At 33.4% G+C, this 26005-nt stretch overlaps 1 protein-coding gene across 1 annotated transcript; it reads right to left on the bottom strand.

Moving 5' to 3' along the window:
* Positions 1 to 16400: 16400 nt before the first annotated feature.
* LOC137829518 (G-type lectin S-receptor-like serine/threonine-protein kinase At4g27290) lies at positions 16401 to 22806 on the bottom strand. Its single transcript, XM_090297447.1, has 9 exons — positions 21608 to 22806; position 21365; positions 18655 to 18871; positions 18214 to 18333; positions 17814 to 17968; positions 17506 to 17716; positions 17183 to 17420; positions 16961 to 17111; positions 16401 to 16880 (listed from the first exon to the last, which is right to left on the bottom strand). The coding sequence occupies exons 1-9, from the start codon at positions 22780 to 22782 to the stop codon at positions 16578 to 16580; spliced, it is 2571 nt and encodes an 856-aa protein (XP_090153573.1). The 5' UTR covers positions 22783 to 22806; the 3' UTR covers positions 16401 to 16577.
* Positions 22807 to 26005: the final 3199 nt, after the last annotated feature.

Raw genomic sequence — 26005 nt, 5'->3', positions numbered from 1 at the left:
TTGACTAGACCTAGTCCCAAGCTAACTCAACTCGACCTGGGCCCGGGTTGGGTCAACTCTGCTTGATCTGGGCATGGGCCAACTCGTTTCTACCTGGGTCCGGGCGAACTCAACTAAAACTTGGTTCGGGTTGTCTCGGCTCAACATGGGCCCGAATCGACTGGTCTCAATCCAGGCTTGAGTAGACTCAGCTCGACTTGGGCTCGATCTGGGCCCGGGTTGAGTAAGCTCGAACTGAGTCTGGGTCAACTCAGTTGGAACTGGTCTCGTGTCATCTTGGCTCGATCTGAGTTAGACCGATTCGACTCAACCTAGGCCCGAGTCGACTCGGCTAGTCCTTGGCTTGGGTCGACTTAGCTCGACTTGGGCATGTACTAACTTGGCTTAACCTGGGACCGTGTTGACTTGGCTCAACCTGGGATCGTGTTTACTTGGCTCAACCTGAGCCCGTACCAACTCAAAATCCAACCCAAAATCTATTTTGGATAATCCAAAAATATATCCAATCTATATCTAATCCATGTACAATTAAATGGATTGGACTTAAAATCCAAAAATTTGGATTTGGATTTGAGATAAATACATTTAAATGAACTTAATAGTAATATAGATTTGGATAATTATAATTTAGATTTGGCAATTTGGATTTTTTATCTACCCTTACCTAAAACCCAAAAATGATAATCCCATTGCACCAAATGAGTATAACCTAATATCTTTTGTAGGATGTACATATTATATCACATCTTTAAGTGTTGTCCAATATATTAAAGTGTGCCCTCCATAATATTTTGAGTCAACATTTATTAAAGGGAAAAGGATTGTTATACAATATATTGGTTGCAAATGAAGTGGTAAAAAAGGTTAAATATAAAAAGAAGAAAAACATAATAGTTAAGGTAGACTATGAAAAAATCCATCACTCAGTTAAATAGGACTTTCTCTTAAACATGATAAAAAAAATCTAGGATTTTGCAGTCATGGGATTAGATGGACACATGGATGTTTGGAATCATCCATAATTTCAAACCAACGATGGTCTTGAGATAGGGACCTATTGGCCCTTTTCTATTTATGATAATTGTGAAAAGGCTAGAAAGGATGGTAAGACCTGAAGTAAAGAAAAACATGGTAAAAAGAGTGAAGGTGAGGGAAAAAGAGACAAAAGTTAATATATTATAGTTTATTGATGACATATTACTTGTGTGACACGAAGATCTATAATGTATTGGTTATAAAAAGCAAACTGAGGTGCTTTGAAATGGTGTCAGGTCTTAGGATAAATTTTCATAAAACTAAGATAAGAGGCTTGGATATAGAGGAGGTTAAATTTCAAATACTTTTGAAAATACTAAATTGTAGTCTTATGTTGATATATTAAACAATCTAGTCATCTCTATACGTTCTAAGACTCTAATAGACAATCTTATTTATATAAGTAATATGAGATTTTGGTAATAACAAATACTATAAAAACATTATATATATACTTACAAAATGTTTTTATGTACAAATAAATATTAAAATAATATAAGTTTACATAATTCTAATCGATAGACAATATATGGTTTTACTACAGGTCTATCTAATGTTTTACTTAAAGTTATGATTAAACCATTACAATATTTTTATTTCTAGATAAAATATATAAGTGTTTTTCTATAAAAGATTTGTTCTAACTAACATAAAATTCTGTTTTGAAATGAACTTAACATCAATGGTTAAAAGAAATATTTTATTAAGTAACCTAGAGAGGTTTGTGTACTCATGATAACCTGGAGAGGTTGGTGTACTCATTGTAACCAAGACTGTTTGATTAGTGAAACCATTTAAGATGTCTTCTTTAGGGAGAGCTTGAAGTAGCCTAGGTTTTGTGGTGAACTAGTATAAATCCTTGCTATGTTATTTGCTTTGTTTGTTCTAGACTCTCTAGTTTAGTTTATTACTAAAAAGAGTCTACATGCTATATTCAACTTCCCTTCTAAAGCCAATTGTTCCAATATTTGGTATTAGAGCTAACCGCTATGGGTAGTTCTTTACAGAACAAGAGGAAATGATCCTTAGTAGACTCTGTGAATTCTAAAGGTCAGGTTGTTAACCGTCCACCCTTGCCAAGGGAAAAAAATGTGAACTGTGGAAGTTGAGGATGATTTCCCTTTTGGAGTTCAACTATATAGATCTATTGGAAGTCATTAAGAATGGCATCCTACTCTTTTTGATGATGCTAGTAAGTTGTTTCCATGAGATGTTTGGACTGAAGATCAAAGATGCAGATATTAGCTAAATGTCAAAGCTATGGATATATTGATATGTGCTCTTTTATAAGACCATATTTATGAGGTTCATTCCATGACAAGTGTCAAACAGATGTGAGAGACCCTTGTGTTATCACATGAAGGATCCAAAGAGGTCAAGTGAAAGAAGATAGCATTGTTAAGACGATACAAATTGTTGTCCATGGAAGAAAATGTGATCGTCGAAATGATTGCACGATTTCAGGTGATCCTTAACAATTTGAGATCTCTTAAAACTACTATCAATCAATACAAGATAAATGACAAAGTGCTAAGAACATTTCCCCTACAATGGAGAGCTTAGGAGACGTCATTGAGAGCATCTAAATACCAAAAGGCTATGCCTTAGAAGAACAGGTAGGTATTTTAATTATTTATGAACATGTTTTGTAGGATGGTGATAAAGCTATAAAAGGTAAGAATATGACATTGAAATAATTTCAAAGACAAAAGAAGTCTACTCTTGTGAACACCTATGAAGCTACTACAAACGATGTTACCTTGTCATTGCTTCAGAATCTCCAGCAAACCATTTCTCCAGAATGCCTTGGTTGCTGCTGGATTGCTCCTTGGATTTCTTTTTTCTGTGTGATGAGGATGCCATGCTCAATCTGTTTTTACCTGCACCAGTTTATTAATAAACAATTCTAGCTGAAAAAAAATTGCAGTTCAGATTAACACTCAAAACAGAAACGAAACCTGTGGTGAAGCAAGTGTGAACCTGGAGAGCTTATAGCACAAGTGAGAAGGTGTGAGAGAAAAGCTAATTTGTGCTAGGTTTATATAGAATCATTAAACCAAATTTTGAAAAACACAGATTTTAACGAAGGGCAATTTGATCAGATTTTGTAAATTATGAATTTTGAAGGAAAATCAAATCTCTCAGATATGCTACAGATTTTATTCCTATGGTGCAGCAGGTTCAGGTGTGGATTCACGTAAGAATATCTTGGAACCTGATTTTGGCACATCAAATCTGTTGCATCTACACAAAATCCAATTAGTTAGGATACCCACACATTAATTGGCATAGACCTGCTGGTCAATAACCGTAAAAGCAGTCAACAATAAAGTGAGAGAGAGAAAAGTAAATCTTTCTCTTTCCTAGTCATAGCTGTGATTACTGAAACAGGGAACAAAACATGTTAAGTCATAAAACAACAGATTGAAATTTTCACTGCAGAGGACAATTTAAGCTAATAATACCCAATTCATTTAGAAGAAAGTAAAACCTGTCTTTAGCAAGTGGTTTAGTGAATAGATTAGCTAGTTGAAATTCAGTACCAATGAATTGTATATCACAAGTTCCATTAGCTATATGTTCTCTTAGAAAGTGATGTCTAATTTCAATATGTTTAGTCCTTGAGTGCATGACAGGATTCTTAGACAGATTTATGGCACTAGTATTATCACAGTTTATAGGGATCTTGTTTAACAAAATTCCAAAATCACTTAGCTGTTGCCTTAGCCATAAGGTTTGAGCACAACAACTTCCAACAGCTATGTATTCTGCCTCTGCTGTGGAGAGAACAACACAAGCTTGCTTCTTGCAATGCCAAGAGATGAGACTTGATCCAAGCATGTGACAAGTCCCACTTGTGCTCTTCCTATCAACTTTGCAACCTGCAAAATCAGAATTTGAAAAACCAGTCAAGCTTAAAGATACATTGTTAGGATACCATAATCCAACATCTTTAGATCCTTGCAAGTATTTCAAAATTCTCTTTGCTGCATTGTAGTGTGATTCCTTTGGATCAGATTGATATCTAGCACATAAGCACACAACAAACATAATATCAGGCCTGCTAGCAGTTAAGTATAGTAAAGAACCAATCAAACCCCTGTACTTAGTTTGATCCACTGATTTTCCTGCCAAATTTTGATCCAGCTGGCAGCTTGTTGAAATAGGAGTGCTGATTGCTTTGCATTGATCCATATCAAACTTCTTAAGCAACTCCTTGCAATACTTTGCTTGATTTATGAAAATTCCATCTTTGAGTTGTTTTACTTGTAAACCAAGGAAGAAATTCATTTCCCCTAACATTGACATCTCAAATTCACTCTTCATTGCAGCAACAAAAGCTTCACACATTTCTTCATTTGTGGCCCCAAAGATGATATCATCCACATATACTTGTACAAGGATAATATCTTCTCTTTTCTTCTTTATGAATAGAGTTTTATCAGAATTGCCACGGTTATACCTTTGAGAGAGCAGAAACTCACTGAGTCTCTCATACCATTGCCTAGGTGCTTGCTTCAATCCATATAAGGCCTTCTTAAGCATGTACACATGTTCTGGATTTTTGTGATCTTCAAACCTTGGAGGCTGAGATACAAACACCTCTTCATTGATGTAGCCATTTAGAAATGCACTCTTAACATCCATTTGAAACAGCTTGAAACCTTGTATGCTGGAAAATGCTAGAAGTAATCTGATAGCTTCAAGACGTGCTACTGGTGCATAAGTTTCACCAAAATCAATCCCTTCTTCTTGGTTATAACCTTTAGCAACCAGCCTTGCTTTATTTCTAGTGATAGCTCCATGTTCATCCATCTTGTTACTGTACACCCACTTGGTTCCTATGATATTCATCTCATGCTTTCTTGGAACCAAGGTCCATACTTCATTGTATTCAAACTGGTTCAACTCTTCCTGCATTGCTGTTATCCAATTGCTGTCTTGCAATGCTTCTTCCAGACTTTTAGGCTCAATCTGTGACACAAAAGCCACTGTTCTGCAGAAATTGTTGAGTGAATTCCTTGTTGAAACTCCTTTCTCAATTTTACCAATTACATTATCAAGAGTGAGATCCCTTGGAGTCTTCCATTCTTTAGGCAGTCCTGCATTCACAATAGATTCTTTGATAGAATTTGAATTAGTTGCATCAAGCTCACTAGATTGATTCTGTTGCAAAATGGTTCTTAAATCATCCATACCAGGTTCATCCAGAACAGATTTGGGCACAGAAAAATCTGTTTCATCAAACACAACATGTATAGATTCTACAACTGCAAGCAATCTTTTGTTATACACTCTATAAGCATGACCATTTATAGCATAACCAATATGAATTCCTTCATCTGATTTAGGATCAAATTTCCCCAGATTATTTTTACCATTATTTAAAACAAAGCATTTGCAGCCAAACATCCTAAGATGACTAATGCTAGGCTTCCTACCTTTATACAATTCATAGGGAGTTTTCTTAAGAATTGGTCTAATCAATGTTCTGTTAAGCACATAAGAAGCAGTGTATACAGCATCAGCCCAAAAGTATTTAGGTAAACCAGATTCATTTAGCATAGTCCTAGCTAACTCTTCTAGTGATCTATTCTTTCTTTCAACAACACCATTTTGTTGTGGTGTCCTAGGAGCAGAATAACTATGTATGATCCCATGTTTTTCACAATATTTATCAAGCTTTGCATTTTGAAATTCTCCCCCATGATCACTACGAATCTGTTTTATCCTATTTTCATTTTCATTATGCAGAACCTTAGCTAGTTTCTTAAAGGCTTTATATGCATCATTTTTAGAAGCAAGAAACAAAGTCCATGTATATCTTGAAAAGTCATCAACAATCACCGAAGCATAGTAATTTCCAGCTAAGCTAGCAGTCCTAGATGGTCCAAACAAGTCCATATGCAAAACATCCAAAGCTTTATTTGAAGAAACCATATCTTTTGATTTAAAGGTAGTTCTAATCTGTTTTCCCTTTTTCACAAGCATCACACAATCTTTTATTTTGAAATTTTATGTTTGGTAAACCAGAAACAAGTTCCTTAGACCTTAGCTTATTCAAGTGATTTGTGTGAACATGAGCTAGCCTCCTATGCCACAAGCATGACTCATCATTTTTAGATAACAAACACTCATTTTCAGAACAACTCTTTATAATGTCTAAGAGATAGATGTTGTTTACCCTTTTTCCAGTGAACAGCACCTTACCAGAATTTTCATTTGAAATTGTACAAGTGTTGGCTTCGAAATTGACCTTGTACCCCTTGTCACACAGCTGGCTAATGCTTAGAAGACTATGTTTTAGCCCTTCAACATATAGGACATTCTCAATAGTGGTTGAGTCTTTAGTACCAACATCTCCTCTTCCAAGAATTTTTCCTCTATTGTTATCTCCATATGTGACATGCCCTTCAGCTTTGAGTTTCAGATTTATGAACTGAGTCACATCACCAGTCATGTGCTTTGAGCAGCCACTGTCTAGGTACCACTGGTTTTTCCTGCTGTTTTTCTGCAACAAAACAGATTTAGCACATATGGTACCCCTTTAGTGTAGGGTCCAACATGATTAAGACCTTTCCTTAGGAAGCCATTTGGCCAATCCTTTAGGAACAAAGTACCTCCTAGCTTTACATGTTCTAGATACATGACCAGATTTCATACAATAAAAACATGTTGCAGTATGCATTGTTTTTGAATCACTAAAAGAGGAAAAACCCGTTTTGGAAGGAACAAAGAAACTGGACAGCTTTTTCACATTACTTTTCATTCCAAGATTATATCCTAGACCATTTTTATTGAAAACATCATTCTGTGAACCTAATAAGGTTTCAAGATTTTCTCTTCCTTTAGTGAAATTTGAAAGCGTTTTTAACAAATATTCAACTTGTTTTTCCAGCTTCTTACAATTATCACAGGTTTTAATTGATGCATGCAGACATGTTAATTCAAGGCTAACCAATTCAGTTTTCGCTTTGTGCAATTCTTCTTCAAGAGCTTTTACCTTAGGTTCAAGTACCCTATTTATTCTATTCAATCTGTTGCACATTATAGCCAACCTGTTTGCTTCATCATGTGTGTCCTTAAAAGCTATTAACAGCTGATCATAGTTTTCAGAATCAGTGGAAAAATCACTTACTGAGTCAGAGTTGGATCCTTCATCATTCACCATGAAGCACATATTTTCTTCTTCACTTTCAGTTGAGGAACTACTAGATGAGGATACATCATTATCTTCCCATGAGATGTATGCTCTTCTACCTTTGCCTTTGTCACTCTTCTTGCTTGCTGATTTTTCTTTATTTTGATTGTTTGGACAATCAGCTTTTATATGACCTGGTTTACCACATCCAAAGCACGTGTAATTGGAAGAATTTGAATCAATAGGTTGTTTGGAATACCTCTTTCTTTGCTGAGTTCTGTCACGGTTTTTCTTTCTAAGAAACCTGCTGAATTTTCTGGTGAGCAGACTCACGGTCTCATCATGTTCAGGATCAACTTCTTCCTCACTTGTATCATGTTCCATGGTAGTTTTCAAAGCAATTCCTTTGGCCTTCTTCTCCACTGTTTCTTGTTCTTTCAATCTCTTCAGCTCTATTTCATGCTCTATCAGCTTTCCAAAAAGTGCAGCAATGGACATCTTGGATAAATCTCTGGATTCTGAGATTGCTGTTACCTTAGGCTGCCAGCTCCTATCAAGGCATTTTAGTACCTTTATGTTAAGCTCTTCCTTGTCAAAGACTTTACCGAAGCCAGTGAGGTGATTTACAATGTGTGTAAATCGTTTCTGCACATCTGCAATACTTTCTTCTAATTGCATTTTGAACAGCTCGTACTCCTGAATTAGTGAGTGCTTCCTTGCCCGTTTCACATCATTAGTTCCTTCATGAGTCACCTCTAGTACATCCCACATCTCTTTGGCTGAGTTACATTGAGAGACTCTAAAGAACTCATTCATGTTCAGTGCAGAGGTAATGATATTCTTGGCTAAAGAGTCATATTGGGCCTTCTTCTTCTCAGTTTCACTCCATTCAGACCAAGGCTTCTTTATTGTTTCATCTTTGACAACCAGCATAGGTATAAAAGGTCCACTGACCACTGCATCCCAGATTCCCATGTCAATAGACTCCATAAAGATCTTCATCCTGATTTTCCAGAAAGCATAGTTAACACCACCAAACATAGGAGGTTTATTAATAGACGCACCTTCAGCAAAAGGCATTTTAAACTCAGACATCATGCATACACTTGAGCAAAATACAAGCCATAGCTCTTGATACCAATTGTTGGGTCTATTAGTGTCTAAGTTCAAGAGGGGAGGGGTGAATTGAGCTTATAAAATTCTTGCAAGAACACACAATTTTCAGTATACCAGAGACAAAAAGAACAGATTGTTTTTACATGAAACAGATTGATTCTTCAGAGCAGTCTAGCACAATTTGAACTTGTTCAATATAAAATTGTGATTAATAGAAGATTATAACAGAGTCAGATCAGCTGAATATTATGAGGATGAAGGATACAGCTATGCTTAGAAATCAAACAAATTTACTCAACACAAGGTTCTAAGGAGAATGATTCTTTCTTAGATTTTAATGAATAGACTGTTTGTTCACAGATCACTTAGACCATCATATACAACTGCCTTGTTTGTGATTAGAAAGCTTTAACAAATCAGGAAGAACAGTTCTTACTTAAACCCATAATTAACAGATTCAATTTCAAAAGAACAGATTTAGTTCTTGACAGAATTAAGCAAAACCAGAAATGAGTGCAGGGATGAGAAGAAAAGGCACACAAGTTTTTATACTGGTTCATTCATACAGAGCTACGTCCAGTCTCACCTTACCCCAAGGTGGAATCCACTAAAACAGTACCAATTACTTACAAACACAACAGTTCTTGAACACTACAAGAACAATACAATCAATGCTGAAAAACCCTATTTCAGCACACCTTGCACTCCAAGAAACCCTATCAAGGAGTGACTAACACTTATACCTTTACAAACCAGAATAAAGGAAAGATTACACCTGAAAAGAAGATGCAAGAACTCAAAACCAGTAGTTCAATTTGCTGCAGAACTGCACCAACACCTTCACCAAGATCAAAGGTTTCTTAGAACAAGCACACTTGAAAATCTCTTTGGAAAACCTTTCAAAAATCTTTCAATCCTTCTTCTCACATGGAAATTGTTTGATCTCTGTCAAAAATGTAATTGCTCAGCTCCTTTTCATGTGAGAGAGACTTTTCTTTATATAGAAAACAGTTTCTAACCTCTTTTCAAAAAACAGTTGAAAAGCAGTTATGAAAACAACAGATTCATTTTTGAACTTAACAGATTTATTTTGTGAAAACCGCCAACTCAGCTAACTGAAATAACTGTCTGAGTTGTACCTTTGGTGCCCTAACTAACTTGTGAAAAACCTTTCAGCTGACCAAAGAGTAAACCTGTTCTTTCATAGAGAAACAGATTAAAATATAGCAAACAGGCCAGCTCAGCGTAACTGAAATAACGAACTAAGCTTTGCCTGTGGTGCCCTAACAGAATTTTAGAAAAGCCTTTTAACAGAGAAGAAATAAACTGATTCTTTCTCCATAAAACAGATTTATTTTTGTACTGATTTAAATCTTTTAAGAGCATTTTTAAAAGCTTTTCAAAAACCATTTAACCACATCATGTGCTTGATCTAGACTTGGTTAGGCATCTAGGATGGGTTATACAGCAAAAGGCAACCTTACACAATTACAAGCCTAATTACAAACGAATCTAAAAACCTATTACAATCTTCAAAGCACTCAAGCTATTTTCTTCATCAAACACACATCAAGCCTTGGTAGGGAAGAAGCTTCCTCCAGCTTCAACATAAAGATGATGAAGAACTTTCCTTTCTTACAAACAAGTTCAAGAGAACTTTGAGGAAGCATGAAAACCTTAGGAGGAATAAGAGGTTTAATCCCAGAGATAGAAAAGAAAATAAAGAAAAGGTCTTTTGCTATTCTTTTATCCTACAATGCAAATAAGAAAATGAGACTACAAAAAAGTATAAGTACATATTTTTGTAATTACAAGATTCGTTTAACAACTAACATGTCAAGAGGAATCCAACCGATTGACACAAAATCACATCTAGTCCTTGTCAGTAAATTGGCACCTCAAACAGGGACTTTCATATTTAAACTGTCCAAACACATAATATTGGAATTAAAGATTGCACTAAGTTGTATTTGATGCATAAAAAACCATGTGAAGTTTGGAGTTGATTATCACATGAAGAATGAAGACTAGTTTTTCTTAGTGTGTGTACATCTAATTTCGATGTAATGAGTTTGTATTTGTTTCTTTCCAAACTTAATTGATCCAAGAAAGCTTTAAAAATGTTTTAAACTGTTTAGAACTTGTTGATAATGTTAACAGAATTTTAATAGGTTGAATTGGTACTTTAATCTGTTAAAATATTCTTAACTAAAGTCTTTAAGGCTGAAGTAAATATTTTAACTGATTGAAATTCTTTAAGTATTTCAAAGGATTTAGTTTTAATAGATTGAAAACTTGAATTAGTTTATTGTTTTCACTTTAAGTGAAATCAACAAATTAAAATGAAGTTTTAATCGGTTGAAATTGACAGTTTCAGTTTTAAGTAAAACTGTTTTTAGGTATAAAAATCAGTTTTCAGAACTTTTGATTTTAGAAAAAAAAAAGGATAGATTTTGAATCCTTCTAAGCACAAGAAAATAATTACAAACTGAGCTTTTAAATCTTGGAGAAAATTTGTGTGTTCTTCGATCACTTTTGTGTTGGTGGAGATCCTATTCTAAGTTTTTCCAGAACCTGATGCTTCTATAGTAAAACTTAGGTGTATTCTTTCTCATTCTAAATCTTTCTTATACTTTTGTGTGAATTTAAATAGGGTTTCTAATTTCTATTGTGTATTGAATTGTTTGATTGTAGAACACTCTTGTAGGGTTCAAGAGATGTGTTCTTGGTTGTCTTGTATTGTAAAATATTGTTACTTAGTGGAATCTCAACTAGTGTGACTAGGAAACTTGATAGCTCTTAAGGATGGGTGAAACAATATAAAAATTGTTGTGTGATTTTCCTTCTATCTCTCTTTTAGGTTTTGCATAGTGATCTTCATTTGATTCTTGAGTTTTTGTGAATTTAACTTGTTGATATTTTGACAAAATAAATTTAATTGATTGATTGTGTGAGTTTGTTAATCAATTAAAATTTTAATCAGTTAATTGGTCATTTGCTAATATTTTAATCAATTGATCTTTTAAGAATTTCATGTTAATCTAATTTTTTTATAAAATTTGTGAAAGTTCAATTCACCCGCTCTTTAACTTGGCCTATCTTTTTAACACATACTCTTGTGTAAAGAAAGTCTTGAAGTCTCTTCGTCTTGTGGAAATGAAAGATAAGATCTTCTTCCTCACCACCTCAAGTTAGGAATGTCAAAAACTTTATTATACAAATAAAATATTAAACGGTAATCAATTTATTAACTAGGTTAATAAAAAAAATGAACTTAGAAGGTGTTGAACGGATGTTCATATACCTAAATATCCCACCACATGAGATTCTTGTTTGTAACTTCAACCTCATCCCATGATGGAATGACAATATAAACATGGCGTTGAGCTATGAGTCTCAAATGGCTCCTAAACATAACAACATTTGGGCCTGACGCCTTACTAACAAGGATCCACGTCAACCTGTCTCCTCTCCTTTGCAATTTGTTATACAATTACATGAGGCAATCATATGAAAGATTTAGTCCTCTTTATCCACTTCCAGATCTCGAATCTGCCATAATCCTCAAAAATAATAATATCAATAACTTATTTCACCATGGAAGAGCATCAGACTTAGTATGAGACTTCTCAACCAAGATATTAGAGTTATTAGGGATATGTAGATCTCCTTTGTGTAGATCAAGATGATTAGATTCATGAACACTTTCCAAAGGAGGCATATAAAAAAACTCATCATTTTGCATTGTGGTGACTACGGTAATCATCAGGACTCTGGGAAGGACTATCACTACAAGAAATTTTCTTATTACCCATTGATATTTACATACGGATCTAAATCCATAAGCAATACGTGAGTTACATACGGATGTTACATACGGAATTAGATCCCTATGTGAATTGCTTATGCGTATTGATTATTTTATATCTAACATTAAATAAATTTTGTTTAACTTAAACGTAGAAAGAATTCGTATGTAAAGTTAGTGTGCTGGGATGAGAACATTTTCGAAGGCTGAAATTTGTATGTAACAATAAGTTAATTCGTATGTAAAGGAAGACATCTATTACATACATGTGTTAAAAACAGATTATTTTATAAATTATTAATAAAAAAATAAATTTGTAAAGGTTATCTTCAGTGCCATTATTCAGAGCCATTATGTTTCTTTTTGGAAACCTAAGTCATTGCCCAAAATCTGAGTTTCCCTAAACTTTTAGCTGAAATAGTGGTGTGCCCATAACTTAAAATCGTGAAGCTAAAATAGCGATCTGCCCTAAGCAAAGGCGATGAAGCTAATCATTGACCTCCTCAACACTAAACCTCAGTGAGAAAGTTGATTTCACTATCCTTGTAGATTTTTATTTCTAAAACTACTATTTTCCTTTTGTTTTAGGGTATTCAAAGTTGTGAGAAATTTTCTTATTACCTGTTGATATTAGAGTTATTAGGGATATATAGATCTCCTTTGTGTAGATCAAGATTATTAGATTCATGAACACTATCCAAAGGAGGCATATGAGCGAACTCATCATTCTGCATATCAGAATCAAAACCCATTTTAGCAGCAATAGAAAAAACCAAGGGCTCCTCTGTAGCAACTTCTTGACCAACATCGATGTCAGCCTTTTCCTTTTCATGAGTATCAACTTCTTGAGAGAAAGATGGGTTATACTTTTTAGGTATAGCCAAATCTTTAGGATCATTAGAGCTGGGAGCATTTTGTATCTTGGTGGCATAAAATAGTTTTGCAGGAATACCCTCTTTACCTAGAATAACATCAATCTTGATACCATTTTTTTCCTTCTACAGTTACAAAAATCATGACCAATCATATTGCAAGAGGTGCAAAAGGGTGACAAATTTTTTCATACTCAAGATCAACAATGAAAGAAAAATTTGATCTCTCAACCAAATCTAGTTAGGCAAATCATATATCATATTAATGTCAATAATAACTCTAGTCAAAAACCCTCTAGATTTCTTTATAGTGCTATCATCAAGGACAAGAGGGTTACTAATCTCTCTTGCTATGGAAAAGATGACTTTCGACTGCCAATATTTAAGGGGGAGCCCATGAATCCTCATCCAAGATTGCACTTTAATGAGTTTCATTGTGGCAAGCACACAAATCTTGGTCCATGCAAAGACCCTTAGAATATCCAAAGCCAAAATCCATGAGCCAACATCAAAAACTCTCCTCATATCTTCAAGAAAAGCAAAATTACAAGAAACTACACTACAAGAAAATTACTTATTACCGATGTAAAATTAAGGACAAATTTATGTTTTTCGGCAATATTTTATTATCGACAGATCCAATTACCAACGGATCTGAAAATTCAAAAATTAATTTGAATGTGAATATTCATTGATAAAATATGTTGATAATTTGACACTAATATTATACATTGGTAATATTCATCGCTAATTGGACCCGAATTAAAATTCATCCATAAATTCTGTTAGTAAATTCTATAATAATAATTATTATTATTATTATAATTAACATTAACATTAACATTAATATTAATATTTCTAATAATGTTATTATTAATAATTATAATAATAATAATAATAATAATAATAAAAACAATAATAATAATATTATTTGTTCTTGTCGGTTGACTGAGTTGCCAGTTGACTTTAGGTTGAATACCCCCTTTTGTATCTACCTCTTCTGGAACTGAGTCTTTGCCTCCTTGTCGCACCAGAATAAGGCTCCATTGAGACAGAAGATGTCCTACCTGTTGATTACACTCCGACGATCAAGTCAGTTAGGGCTCACCAAAAGTGACCAGTTAAAAAAGTGTATAAAAAACATAACAACCTTTACCTGGAGACTTACTATCGCTTTATTGTCGCACATGCAACATGTCATCATTCTCCCTGGAGATAAGCAAATCTTAACTGAAAATATTCTAAGTACGTTCATCTTTTATCTCTAACAGAGAAACCACCTGTCACGGGCACCAATGATCTTCAGGTGTCATCCGCAGACCCCTTTCTTTAACCAATGCATCTCTTTATTTTAATAGGGTTATAGCAACTAGCCACGTGTAATAAATATGCAACAGAAACATGCAACAGACAATATTGTCACACTCACAACAAACATGTAAATTAATAACAACATTATATTCACCGCCCCTAACATATCTATAAGCGGATATATATAAAATTACTCTAACGACCCTACCACGCGCTTTGGACCTATCCTGATAAAGAGTCATCTGCTCAGGTCTCACCCAGACCCAACGACCGAGCTGACCTCTCTTTACCACAAAGAACCAAGCATACAAAAATAATACCAAGAGTCGAGCACTGGTCAGTACACTACTAATAATAATAATATTAATAATTATAATATTAATAATATAAATAATATTTTTAATATTAATATTAATAGTAATAATAATAATAATAAAACTAATAATAATTATAATAATATCAATAATAATTTTATTATTGATAATAATATTAGTTATGGTATGTAGTATGGTATGTAGTCACTGAACCCAGAAACTAGTGAACCTGGATTCAAATTCCCTTTACTTCAAAATTGTAATATTATCTTTAATCTTTAAGAATATTAAATAATATATAATAAATAATATTAGACTTTTGCACTCTTCTAAACCGACAAGATAGACTAGGTATTGTTTAGAGAGTTTTTTCTAAACCGACACGCAAACTCCAAGCCCGTGCAAAAGAAAAAAAAAATAGAACCAAAAAATTTAGAGAAAGCCGAAACAAAAATGGTTTTTATTTAGAGATAACCAAAACAGCGGTTAATTCTTTCTCCACCAGATCATTTGTGACTTGAACCTCTTTTTCAAAATTTCAAAGAGTCTTTTGTAACTTTTATTTAAAAAGGAACATGCGGAGAAGCTCATTTGTCATGGTGAAGTCATGGAGGTGGTGGTGATTTAGTATTATGTTCACGAAAAAAAAATCATAAAAAAGAAATTAATTTTATAAATAAAAAATAATTAGTTGTTATAATATTAAATTAGAGACTATTTTAAAGATTAAATAAATTTTTGGTTTATAAATTAGTTTCTATAATTGTTAAATGGTTTCTAAATTGACATTTAATTAGCAACCAAGGTTTTTGTTACTAAATTTAGAATCTAAATAATGGGTAGTTTAAAACTTGGTAGCTAATAAGATACCAATTTAAAAACTATTTAACAATAGTAGAAACTAATTTATAAACCAATTTTTTTTTAGTTTCTAAAATGATCTCTAATTTAGTTACTATTGCAACTAATTATTTTGGTATCTAAAAATTGGTTTCTATTTGATGATTTTCTCGTAGTGGTTGTGGTAGTGGAGGACGAGGTATTGTTGTTAGGCGCGATGGAGTTGTGTTTTCATGTAAACATTTTCGTTTTAGTTTTCGTGTGGTGGATGCAGTAACAATGATATAGGTGGTTTTCGTTTTTGATTTGGTTTTTAGGAAAGTGACTTACGGACGTAGATATCAAGAGCTTGAGCGTGACCCAGGAAAGTTCAGCAAAAATTATAAAAACAGAAAAACTCAAAAAACCACAGAGAAAGAGCACGGGAAGACAGAGGGAGAGAACCCAAGATAGCACAACCAAACAAAAAAAAATCATCAAGAAAATCTTGGATCACTTCCTGAGTCTCAATATTCCAAAACCAAAGAATTTCCACTATATTTTATTATTGAGTTTATTAATGATAAGTTTTCTATTTTTCTCATGTTGTATAAATAGGTTGATTTCCGTGTAAATAAAATCATGCATTAATAGGTGATAAAATTTATCTACAAAATCTACTATTTAACCAATGTTCAACACTAGGCTATGTAACAAAATTTAAACCTATCATGGAAATCATCTGCAATCGTAATATTTTAACATCATTTTCGGTCAAATTCACATTACATAAACTCAAACTTGTTGAACAGGTTTAATCTATCACACTATTGACTTTGATATATGAAAGGACCCGACTATGTGCTCCACGGGATTTCTCCTCCACCTAAATATTCTCTCATGTAGCTGATTCTTTGATATTATATGAATCATTTCTTTTATTAATTGTGCTGCTCGTGAAATCTAAAATTCCAAACCGTTAGAGAAAAAAAATCCTTAACTAAACTAAATCATTTGAATGTAACAAATTGTCTTAAAAAATGGTAACACATTCCACAGTTTTGGGGATTGAAACTTTGAAAAACTATAGCTCCATGACAAGTGACAAATATGAAATAAAGCATACATAGTTAACTAAGTGCAAGAAATAAACATTTTCCTTATCTAGCATTCAGGATTGAAATGGTTACTTCATTGGTTGAAGAAGTTTGGCTTCTAAATTCTGATTGCTCTTCATTCATGATCCTATCTATCAAGAAACCAGGTTCCTTTGGTTCTGGTAATTCATTATCACTACTTAACATAACAACCACAGAGGACATGTTTGGTCGATCATTAGGTTGACGTTGAAGGCATAGAAGACCAATGTGAATGGAACGTACTGCTTCTGATAAGATGCATGCATCCTCCAAACACTTATCAATCAATTTTTCTGGTGTGCCTTCTTTCCACAACTTCCATGTCTACAAAATCAAAAATAAGTTATTATGTATTGCTTTAATATATATGAAAGTGAAGCTGTTATTTTTTTTTTCTTACTTACATGCCCAATAAGATTATGACTATGGTGTGGGTAGGTAACTTCTCTGTTCTTTTTTCCACTAATGATTTCCAGCAATAATATGCCAAAACTAAACACATCAGATTTTGTGGAGAATAATCCATGGATAACATATTCAGGTGCCATGTATCCACTATAAGAAAAACCAAGAGTTAGTTTAAAATTTACATGTAAGAAGATCTGAACATCAGCAATGGTACTTACTATGTTCCTACAATCCTGTTAGTATTTCCTTCAATTTGATCACCTCCACACATTCTTGCTAACCCAAAATCTGAAATTTTAGGATTCAAGTTGTTGTCCAATAAAATATTACTTGCTTTTAAATCTCTATGTATTATTCTTAATCTAGAATCCTGATGAAGATAAAGAAGTCCACGAGCAGTTGCACATAAGATATGAAAGCGCTTAGACCAGTCCAAAACCTCACTTTTAGTTGAATCTGTCAAGGTTACAATGTTAGTGTTAGTCTTCATTTGTGAAGATTTTTTAAAGAAATTTAAGTCTTTCAAGAATTGGATACTGACCAAAAAGAAATGAATCTAAACTTCTGTTGGGCATATATTCATAGAGAAGCATTTTCTCCTCTGCTTCAATGCAGCAACCAAGAACTTTAACCAGATTTCGGTGTTGCAGTTTGGCACACAATATAACTTCATTCTTAAATTCTGTTAATCCTTGTCCTGAACTCCTTGATAGCCTTTTAACAGCAATTTCTTGTCCATCTGCTAATACACCCTTGAAAAAAGTTTGACAAAATGAATAGTTATTTCAGTAGGCATGTTCACCAATAATTCATTTGTAAAAATAAGACACATGATATGGTGCTATTTACCTTGTATACAGGCCCAAACCCACCTTGCCCAAGTTTGTTGTCAGTTGAGAAGTTGTTGGTAGCATTAACTAATGTAGCAAAATCAAACAACGGTAGTTCCATACTATCTTCTTGTCCAACAACTTTATCATTCTTTACTACTGACACGTTTTCTTCTAGATTAATCATATCAGTACACCAGAGTCAGTGTGTTTCTTTTTTTTATTTGAAATATAAATGAACTTTCTGTAATATCATCAAAGTTTTCAGGAGATATTTAATGTCACTTTTGAGACCACACTAAAAACAAAAAGGTATGTATACCATGTAAACGAATTCAAAGTAAAATTCATATCACACCCTAACCATTTTTTGAAATTAATTTTAAGTTTAGTAAAATAATACAATTGAAGAAACTTACCTTCATACTTTCTTTTTCTCCTGTAATAGTATAAGATTGCCAATAGAATGACAAGAACAGTAGGAGCCACGGTGGTACCTATCAGCAACAATGCCTTCTTCTTGTGGGCATCTTTAGGATCTGCAGTTATCCTTGTTTGTCAAATTCAGTCCTTTCATTTTCTTATTTCCTCTTCTGGCATTTCAATGGTGCTTTCTTTCATTTATCTATTAACTTCACTTTCAACATATTTAATGAAATTTCTGACCTAACAATCTACTGCACTGCATTGTCATATATATCAGTATGTTGTTTCTATTAAAACATTGAATGTCGAATTATAAGAGGGATGAATCAAATTCACCAAATGAATGATAAAAAGGTTACAAAATTACGATTTAGCAGATTAAAGAATTAACAATATTAGAAGTTATTAGATGAAGATCAGAGTATTAATTTCACCTGTCCTTGAATCTGCCATTCGAATATACAGATATTGCCCACTTTGTGAAACAACCTTCAAATCAATAAGATCACCGAACCAAATAGAACACCCACTTCCTGCTCCTCTTATATCCAAGTTTGCATAAGCCGTGCACGAACAATTTTCCCAACACTTTACCTTGCATTCATCGAGTGTCATGCTTCTATTAACCCATGAATGTGTCGTATCAGGATACTGTTGATTTTGGCTTAATCCCAAGTCCCACATCGGTGGGTTCATTGTTTGGGAAGGAGGTTTGAGGGTTATAAATTAAACTCTTCTCCTTCACTGTTATATATCCCAATTTGTAATATCTTCTCTCATAATAATAAAAGGGAGTTGTTTTTGCTGTGCTCGGAGATTAGGCTAAACAGGCCGAACTCCGTTAACAATTTTCGGGTGTGTTTTTCCTCTTTATCTCTTTTATTATTCCGCTTTATTTATTCAATATTATTTGTCGGGTAGCTCTGTTAGGGTTTTGTTTTAGTGGGAAAATTACCCGTTTTTCCCAACAAGTGGTATCAAGAGCCGAAGGTTCGCCTTGGGTTGTTTGAAATTATTTGTAATATTGAATATTATATTGTGAGTCTGTAATGGCAAATTCGGATCAAGAAGGGAAGGCTCTGCAAGATGCAAATGTTGCAGAAAGCAAAAGTGATGTGTTGATTGTCTCGCTTTCAGCATCATTGCATCCAGATGAGTGGATATTGGATTCAGGTTGTACCTATCATATGTGTCCCATTCGGGAATGGTTCTTTGATTTTCAAGAACTCGATGGCGGGGTTGTTTACATGGGTAATGATAATCCATGTAAGACAGTCGGGATAGGTTCAATCAAGTTGCGGAATCACGATGGATCCACCAGAATTTTGCGGGATGTACGGTACGTGCCAAAGTTGAAGAAGAATCTCATCTCATTGGGGGCTTTAGAATCTAAAGGCCTAGTTGTGACGATGCGAGATGGAATTCTTAAAGCAACTTCAGGAGCACTGGTGATGTTGAAAGGCGTGAGGAAGAACAATTTGTATTACTACCAAGGTAGTACAGTGGTGGGGACAGTAGCGGCAACAACTTCTAGCACTAAGAAGGATGCTGAGGCAACGAAGTTGTGGCATATGAGGTTGGGACATGCTGGAGAGAAATCCTTGCAAATTCTTACCAAGCAAGGATTGTTGAAAGGTACGAAGGCTTGCAAACTTGAATTTTGTGAGCATTGTGTTCTGGGAAAACAACGAAGAGTGAAGTTTGGCACTGCAATTCACAATACCAAGGGTATTCTGGATTATGTGCATTCAGATGTGTGGGGACCTGCCAAGACTCCGTCAATCGGAGGTAGGCATTATTTTGTCACTTTTGTTGATGATTTTTCCAGGAGAGTTTGGGTGTTTACTATGAAGAACAAAAATGATGTGCTTGGAATTTTCCTTAAGTGGAAAGCTCAAGTTGAAAACCAGACAGGAAGGAAGATTAAGGTTCTCCGAACAGATAATGGAGGAGAATACAAGAGTGATCCGTTCCTGAAGGTATGCCAAGATTGTGGCATAGTTCGGCACTTCACTGTTAGAAAAACACCACAGCAGAATGGGGTTTCGGAGCGTATGAACAAGACACTTGTGGAGAAAGTTCGTTGTATGTTGTCTAATGCTGAGTTAGGCAGAGAGTTTTGGGCTGAGGCTGTGACATACGCTCAACATCTCGTCAATCGTTTGCCATCATCTGCTATAGATGGCAAAACCCCGTTAGAGGTATGGTCTGGAAAACCTGCAACTGATTATGATTCTTTGCATGTTTTTGGTTCTATTGCATATTATCATGTGATTGAATCAAAGTTGGATCCACGGGCAAAGAAGGCTCTTTTCATGGGCTTTAGTCCTGGAGTGAAGGGATACCGTTTGTGGTGTCTAGAGGCAAAGAAGACGATTATCAGCAGGGATGTTACCTTTGATGAATCTGCCATGTTAAAGAAGGTAAATCCAGAAGGAGCTGATAGTACTCCACAACAGGTGGAGTGTGTTCGGAAGCAGGTGGAGTTTGAGCCGACAGTGGTGATCCCAACACGAAATACCACAAGTGACTCTCCTATGGCAGAAGAAGAGTCAGATGAGGAAGAGGTTCCTACCCAAGAATCTCAACAACAATCAGCGCCAATTGCAGTTAGAAGACAAAGACGAGATATTCAGAAGCCTGCTCGTTTCATGGATATGGTTGCCTATGCACTTCCAGTTGTTGATGACATTCCATCCACTTACCCAAAAGCCATTCTGAGTTCAGAAAGTGGTAATTGGGCGGGTGCGATGGAAGAGGAGATGCAGTCTTTGAAGAAGAACAAGACGTGGAAGTTGGCACAATTACCAAAAGGTAAGAAGGCAATTGGGTGCAAATGGGTATTTGCAAAGAAAGAAGAATTTTCTAATAAAGAAGATGTTTGCTACAAGGCAAGGTGGTTACAAGGGCCAAGTTTGAATATTGTTTAGACTTGGTTAATATTTTGCACATTTGAAGTTGGCGCCCGGAGGCGCAAATTTGAAGCACTGTAAAGTTTGTTTTTTGTTATGTTGTGAGAAGATTTGTTTTAGGTGGGACTTGAAATTAAGCCAAGGTGGAGATTTGTTGATTTTGGCTTAATCCCAAGTCCCACATCGGTGGGTTCATTGTTTGGGAAGGAGGTTTGAGGGTTATAAATTAAACTCTTCTCCTTCACTGTTATATATCCCAATTTGTAATATCTTCTCTCATAATAATAAAAGGGAGTTGTTTTTGCTGTGCTCGGAGATTAGGCTAAACAGGCCGAACTCCGTTAACAATTTTCGGGTGTGTTTTTCCTCTTTATCTCTTTTATTATTCCGCTTTATTTATTCAATATTATTTGTCGGGTAGCTCTGTTAGGGTTTTGTTTTAGTGGGAAAATTACCCGTTTTTCCCAACAGATACTTCAACCCAACAAATTTTCTAAATCCATCTCTCCTCTCTACCCTGCACCTCCACGGTTCACTTCTCACACACCCTTGTGACAAGTCCGCAGTCTCTGAAGACTTCGGTTGAAACCCTTCTAAACACTGGCACACAGGTGATGAATCAACCATGCAATTCGCATAAGAACCACATGGATTGTAAGTGTCGCAGATATCTCTTGGAGCGGTTTGGAACAACCTCCAAGTTCCGTTGTCGGGGATCCAAATGATCCGTTGGCGGCGGAAAAGGGTTTGGTTCATGACAACTATTGAGATCAGGGACTTGTTGACGGATCTGTATGAGTAGTACACTTCATCGTCGTTGTTGTTGACCAATTCGTAAACGAAAAGAGGGTGAGTGGTTAACATATTTGAACCAGCAAATGCACCACTGAACCGGATACCATTCCAAGGGCCACTCCTATGGTACTTAGATGTTCCCTTCCAAAGAACCATTTCAGGGTTGCTGTCAAATGTGATGCCCCATGTGAAGTTTCCAGCAGAAGGGTCATCCCAGTTCTTCCACGCAGTAATACTTCGATTGAGACCGGTTTTTTTGTTCCATCCAAGCTTCATTCCTGGTAGCAATGTGTCACAAGGGTAGTCAAAGCTTTGCCACAAGAACTTCTCTTCATTATTGCTGTGGTCATCATCGTTGCGAAGTATTAAGTTCCCGGTGTTTAAGAGTTGCAAAATGGGTGGTCTCAGAGGCTTTGTTGTTGTGTTTGTTGACCAGTGAACTGTGCTGTTGTTGGTGCGAAGGAGGAGGTTTCCGTCGTTGGTTATGGTCAACTTGGTGGAGTTGTCTTTGAGAGGGTGGTCACGGTTTGCAACCCAAACAATGGTTTTTACTGGGATGTTTTTGAACCAGATTCCTAGGTAACGGTTTGTGGAGTTTCTTAGGGAGAAGAAACCCAGTTCGAAAGTTTCGTCTTTGGACGATAAGGTGGTGCCATCATGGAGAGATTGAGAGAGGGTAAGTGTATCAGTTGAGAAAGCTTTTGAAAGGAGAAAAAGTAGGGTGCAAATACCAAGTGCGAGAGTGAAAATCGTCATTGCAGTGTGATTGATTCCAGTGATAACTGGATTGAATATATGTGCATTTACTGAGGGAATTGTATGTGTTACTGTGTTTGTTGAACATATCTTGGGCATCAACTATGGCGGATTGACTTTGGGTTCGTGCATGGGCCTATGATATATAAGTACTACTTGTTTTTGGAGGCTTATCATTTATGTTTGGGTATTCATACATTGACATTTTTATTTATTTATTTATATCAAACTAACAATTTCATAAATTATTATTTTATTATAATATTTTATTACGAAAACGAATTGTGAAGTGAATGTATGTAGAAAGGGTAGTGTCATAGAAAAAACTTCCTTTATGTTTCCTTTAAACAAAGTAAAGCAGAAAGCAACAATATAGGAAAAAGGAATAAAATAAGAATGAAGGAAATAGGAAAAAAAAATGAAGCAAATATATTGCTTGGATGAGTACAATAGGAAGGAAGAAAGTGGTGAATTTTTTTCACTTGTGTTTGGATTAATGAAAAACTATAATATGAAAAATATGCTAAATAAAAATATATTTTAATGTAAATTTTATAAAAAAATAGATAAATAAAAATACATATTTCTTATATTTTTGTTAAATATAGTAAAATTTGAGCTAAATAAATTTGGAAAAGCTAGGCAGAATGTGTTTTCTTAGTCTGTAAAATTCTAAATATTTTAAATAATTCTCTAAAATATTTGTATTATTTTGTTTTCTAAATTTTAAAAGGTATTTTTAAATTTATTATTAATGACGTCAAAAAGAAAGATAATATAAATGATAAATATAACCAATAAATTTAATAATTAAAATTAATTTTGATTATATGTTAAGAGATGGATGTTTTATTCACTATTATTACTAATAAATTTTTTGAAAATATATTTAAATTTTAGAGAGACCTATAAAGTACATATAATAACAAATTATTTAGAAAACATATTTATATTTTAAAAAAAATACTTGTGCCAAATCTATTTCACAGTAATGAATTTTATTACACTTGTATTATATTTCCACTGTCTTGCTACACGCCTAGCTTTTGTCTTGGCCTATTTTTGAACTTCTCGTGGTCAAAAGAGGAGAGGGGTTATTTAGGTTAGTATTTAATATCATAGCCTTGTATCTATCACATTTCATACTCATTCCCTCTCTTTCAAGCAAAGAACTTTAGTTGGTGAGAGACTCATATTAATTTTTAGAATATGTTTATTATTAGTTTATGATTGAAAGAACACATTTATTTATTTTTTAGAAATATTTATAAAAAATTATCTAAATAGATATTTGTTTGGATATATATTTTTATTTTTAAATTTTTAACTATAAAAAAATAATTATTATATTAACTAAATACTTAAAAAATTATTTGATATCTAAATTAGTTTATATTATTAATAAATACTTTCTAAATATCTATTAAGATTTTAACTAATTATTTATCTTTAATAACTAAATAGATATTAATTTAAAAATTATTTAATAATAATATAAATTAATTTAAATATTAATAATTTTTTTAATTTTTAAAATAATATCTAATTTAAACAAATTATTATTTTTAAATTGTTTTTTATTTAATAACTTTTTTGTAAATTTTGTTTTCACATGAAAAGGTATATATAAGTCAAATTGTAAACATTGTTTAGTATCTATTATTTTAGGTTTTTCTATAAATACTTTTCAATTTCTCAACTTATAAACATCCACTTTTAACGCTTTTCTTTCTTATTCCTTTTCATTATTGTTATTTATAATAAATACTTTTTATTATCTTAACTACAAATAATCAAACAATTACTCTACGCAATAAAATAACAACTCTACACATTCCCTTAATTGTGAGTTATTTAATTTATTTGTAAAAATTATAGTGAAAATACTTGTTTTTCTTATAATTCTGTCCCCACTTAATTTCCAGTCATGTTTCAAGTCCTTGAGAGAATAAACTGCGACTAAGTTTTTTTGACACATAACTAAGTGAAGAACATATTAGTATTGTCTACAAATATTTTTAGAATTTATTTTTTTTTTACATTAAGAATTTCAATTTTATGTAATAATATATTAGGATTATGAACTTGAATGGGATATATTTTTCAAAGAAAAAAAAAACTCTATAAAACAAGTTTACAGAGTTTACTTAAATTTATATACAAATTTAATTTTTGATCTAGGACATTTATTTATATGAATATTTTGGAACGCATTTTGATTAATGGGCTAACTATCTCGAATTCGTGTTGTGTTGGGTCAACTGATAAGACTAAAGGCTGTTGTCGTAAAGTCATTAAAGACATGGTTGAACAAAGACAAAATTTTGAGATTTTTTATTTCTATAATTTATTCATTTTAACACAAAACTTTAATTATGCAAATTCATAAAGTAAATTGAATAATAACACTTGAAGTTCCTGTTGTCGTAAAGTCATTAAAGACATGGTTGAACACAGACAAAATTTTGAGATTTTTTATTTCTATAATTTATTTATTTTAACACAAAACTTTAATTATGCAAATTCATAAAGTAAAACTGAATAATAACACTTGAAGTGATCAAGAATTATATCTAACCTTTGTTAATTTATCATTTTGAGAAATAGAAGAAACTAATTTATTTAATTATACTTGAAAATTTTGAAAATAAAAATATTAATGATTAACACCAATCTTTACATAATTAATTTCTTAATCTTAATTTTAAAAATTGTTTAGATCATTTTTATTAAACCCTTATAATTCTCATAATAAACAATTCAATACAATTAGAAAAGAGGATATTCTATCTACAAAATATGACAATTGATGAGAAAAAAAAAACGAAAGATGACGATAGAGTAACTAAACAAATGTTAGTTCTTAGAGGTATATGGTATTGGTTTAAAAATCAATGTAATATAAGATGATGTTGAAAGTGTAAGGTTTCAATATCAGTTTAAGATAACGGTAAAAAGTATAAAATTATGTTGGTTTGTGAATAATTGATGTAGAAATTTATAATATTTTATCTCAGTTATGGATATAATGTAAATGGAATCTAGAGGATAGAGCACATTATTTTAGACATATAATATCATATTCGATATCAATGGAGTCTATAATCTACTACAGGAATGGGAAGGATTAGCTATCACAAATAAGCGTTTGTCTACACAAACATTATTTGTGTGGGCTAAGCCCATACTTGTTGGACAAAACACTTTTACAAAAATTATAGAATTGACTAAAGATACGTTAAACCCATCTACAAGTTGAAAATAAATTAGAAAATAATAATAATTATCTTGCGTTCATGTGGAAGAAACAAATTGGGATGCA

The sequence above is a fragment of the Phaseolus vulgaris genome, chromosome 11 (genome assembly GCF_051622355.1).
Source record: "Phaseolus vulgaris cultivar YP4 chromosome 11, ASM5162235v1, whole genome shotgun sequence".
Classification (NCBI taxonomy): domain Eukaryota; kingdom Viridiplantae; phylum Streptophyta; class Magnoliopsida; order Fabales; family Fabaceae; genus Phaseolus; species Phaseolus vulgaris.
This window is presented reverse-complemented; position numbering and strand designations above follow the sequence as displayed.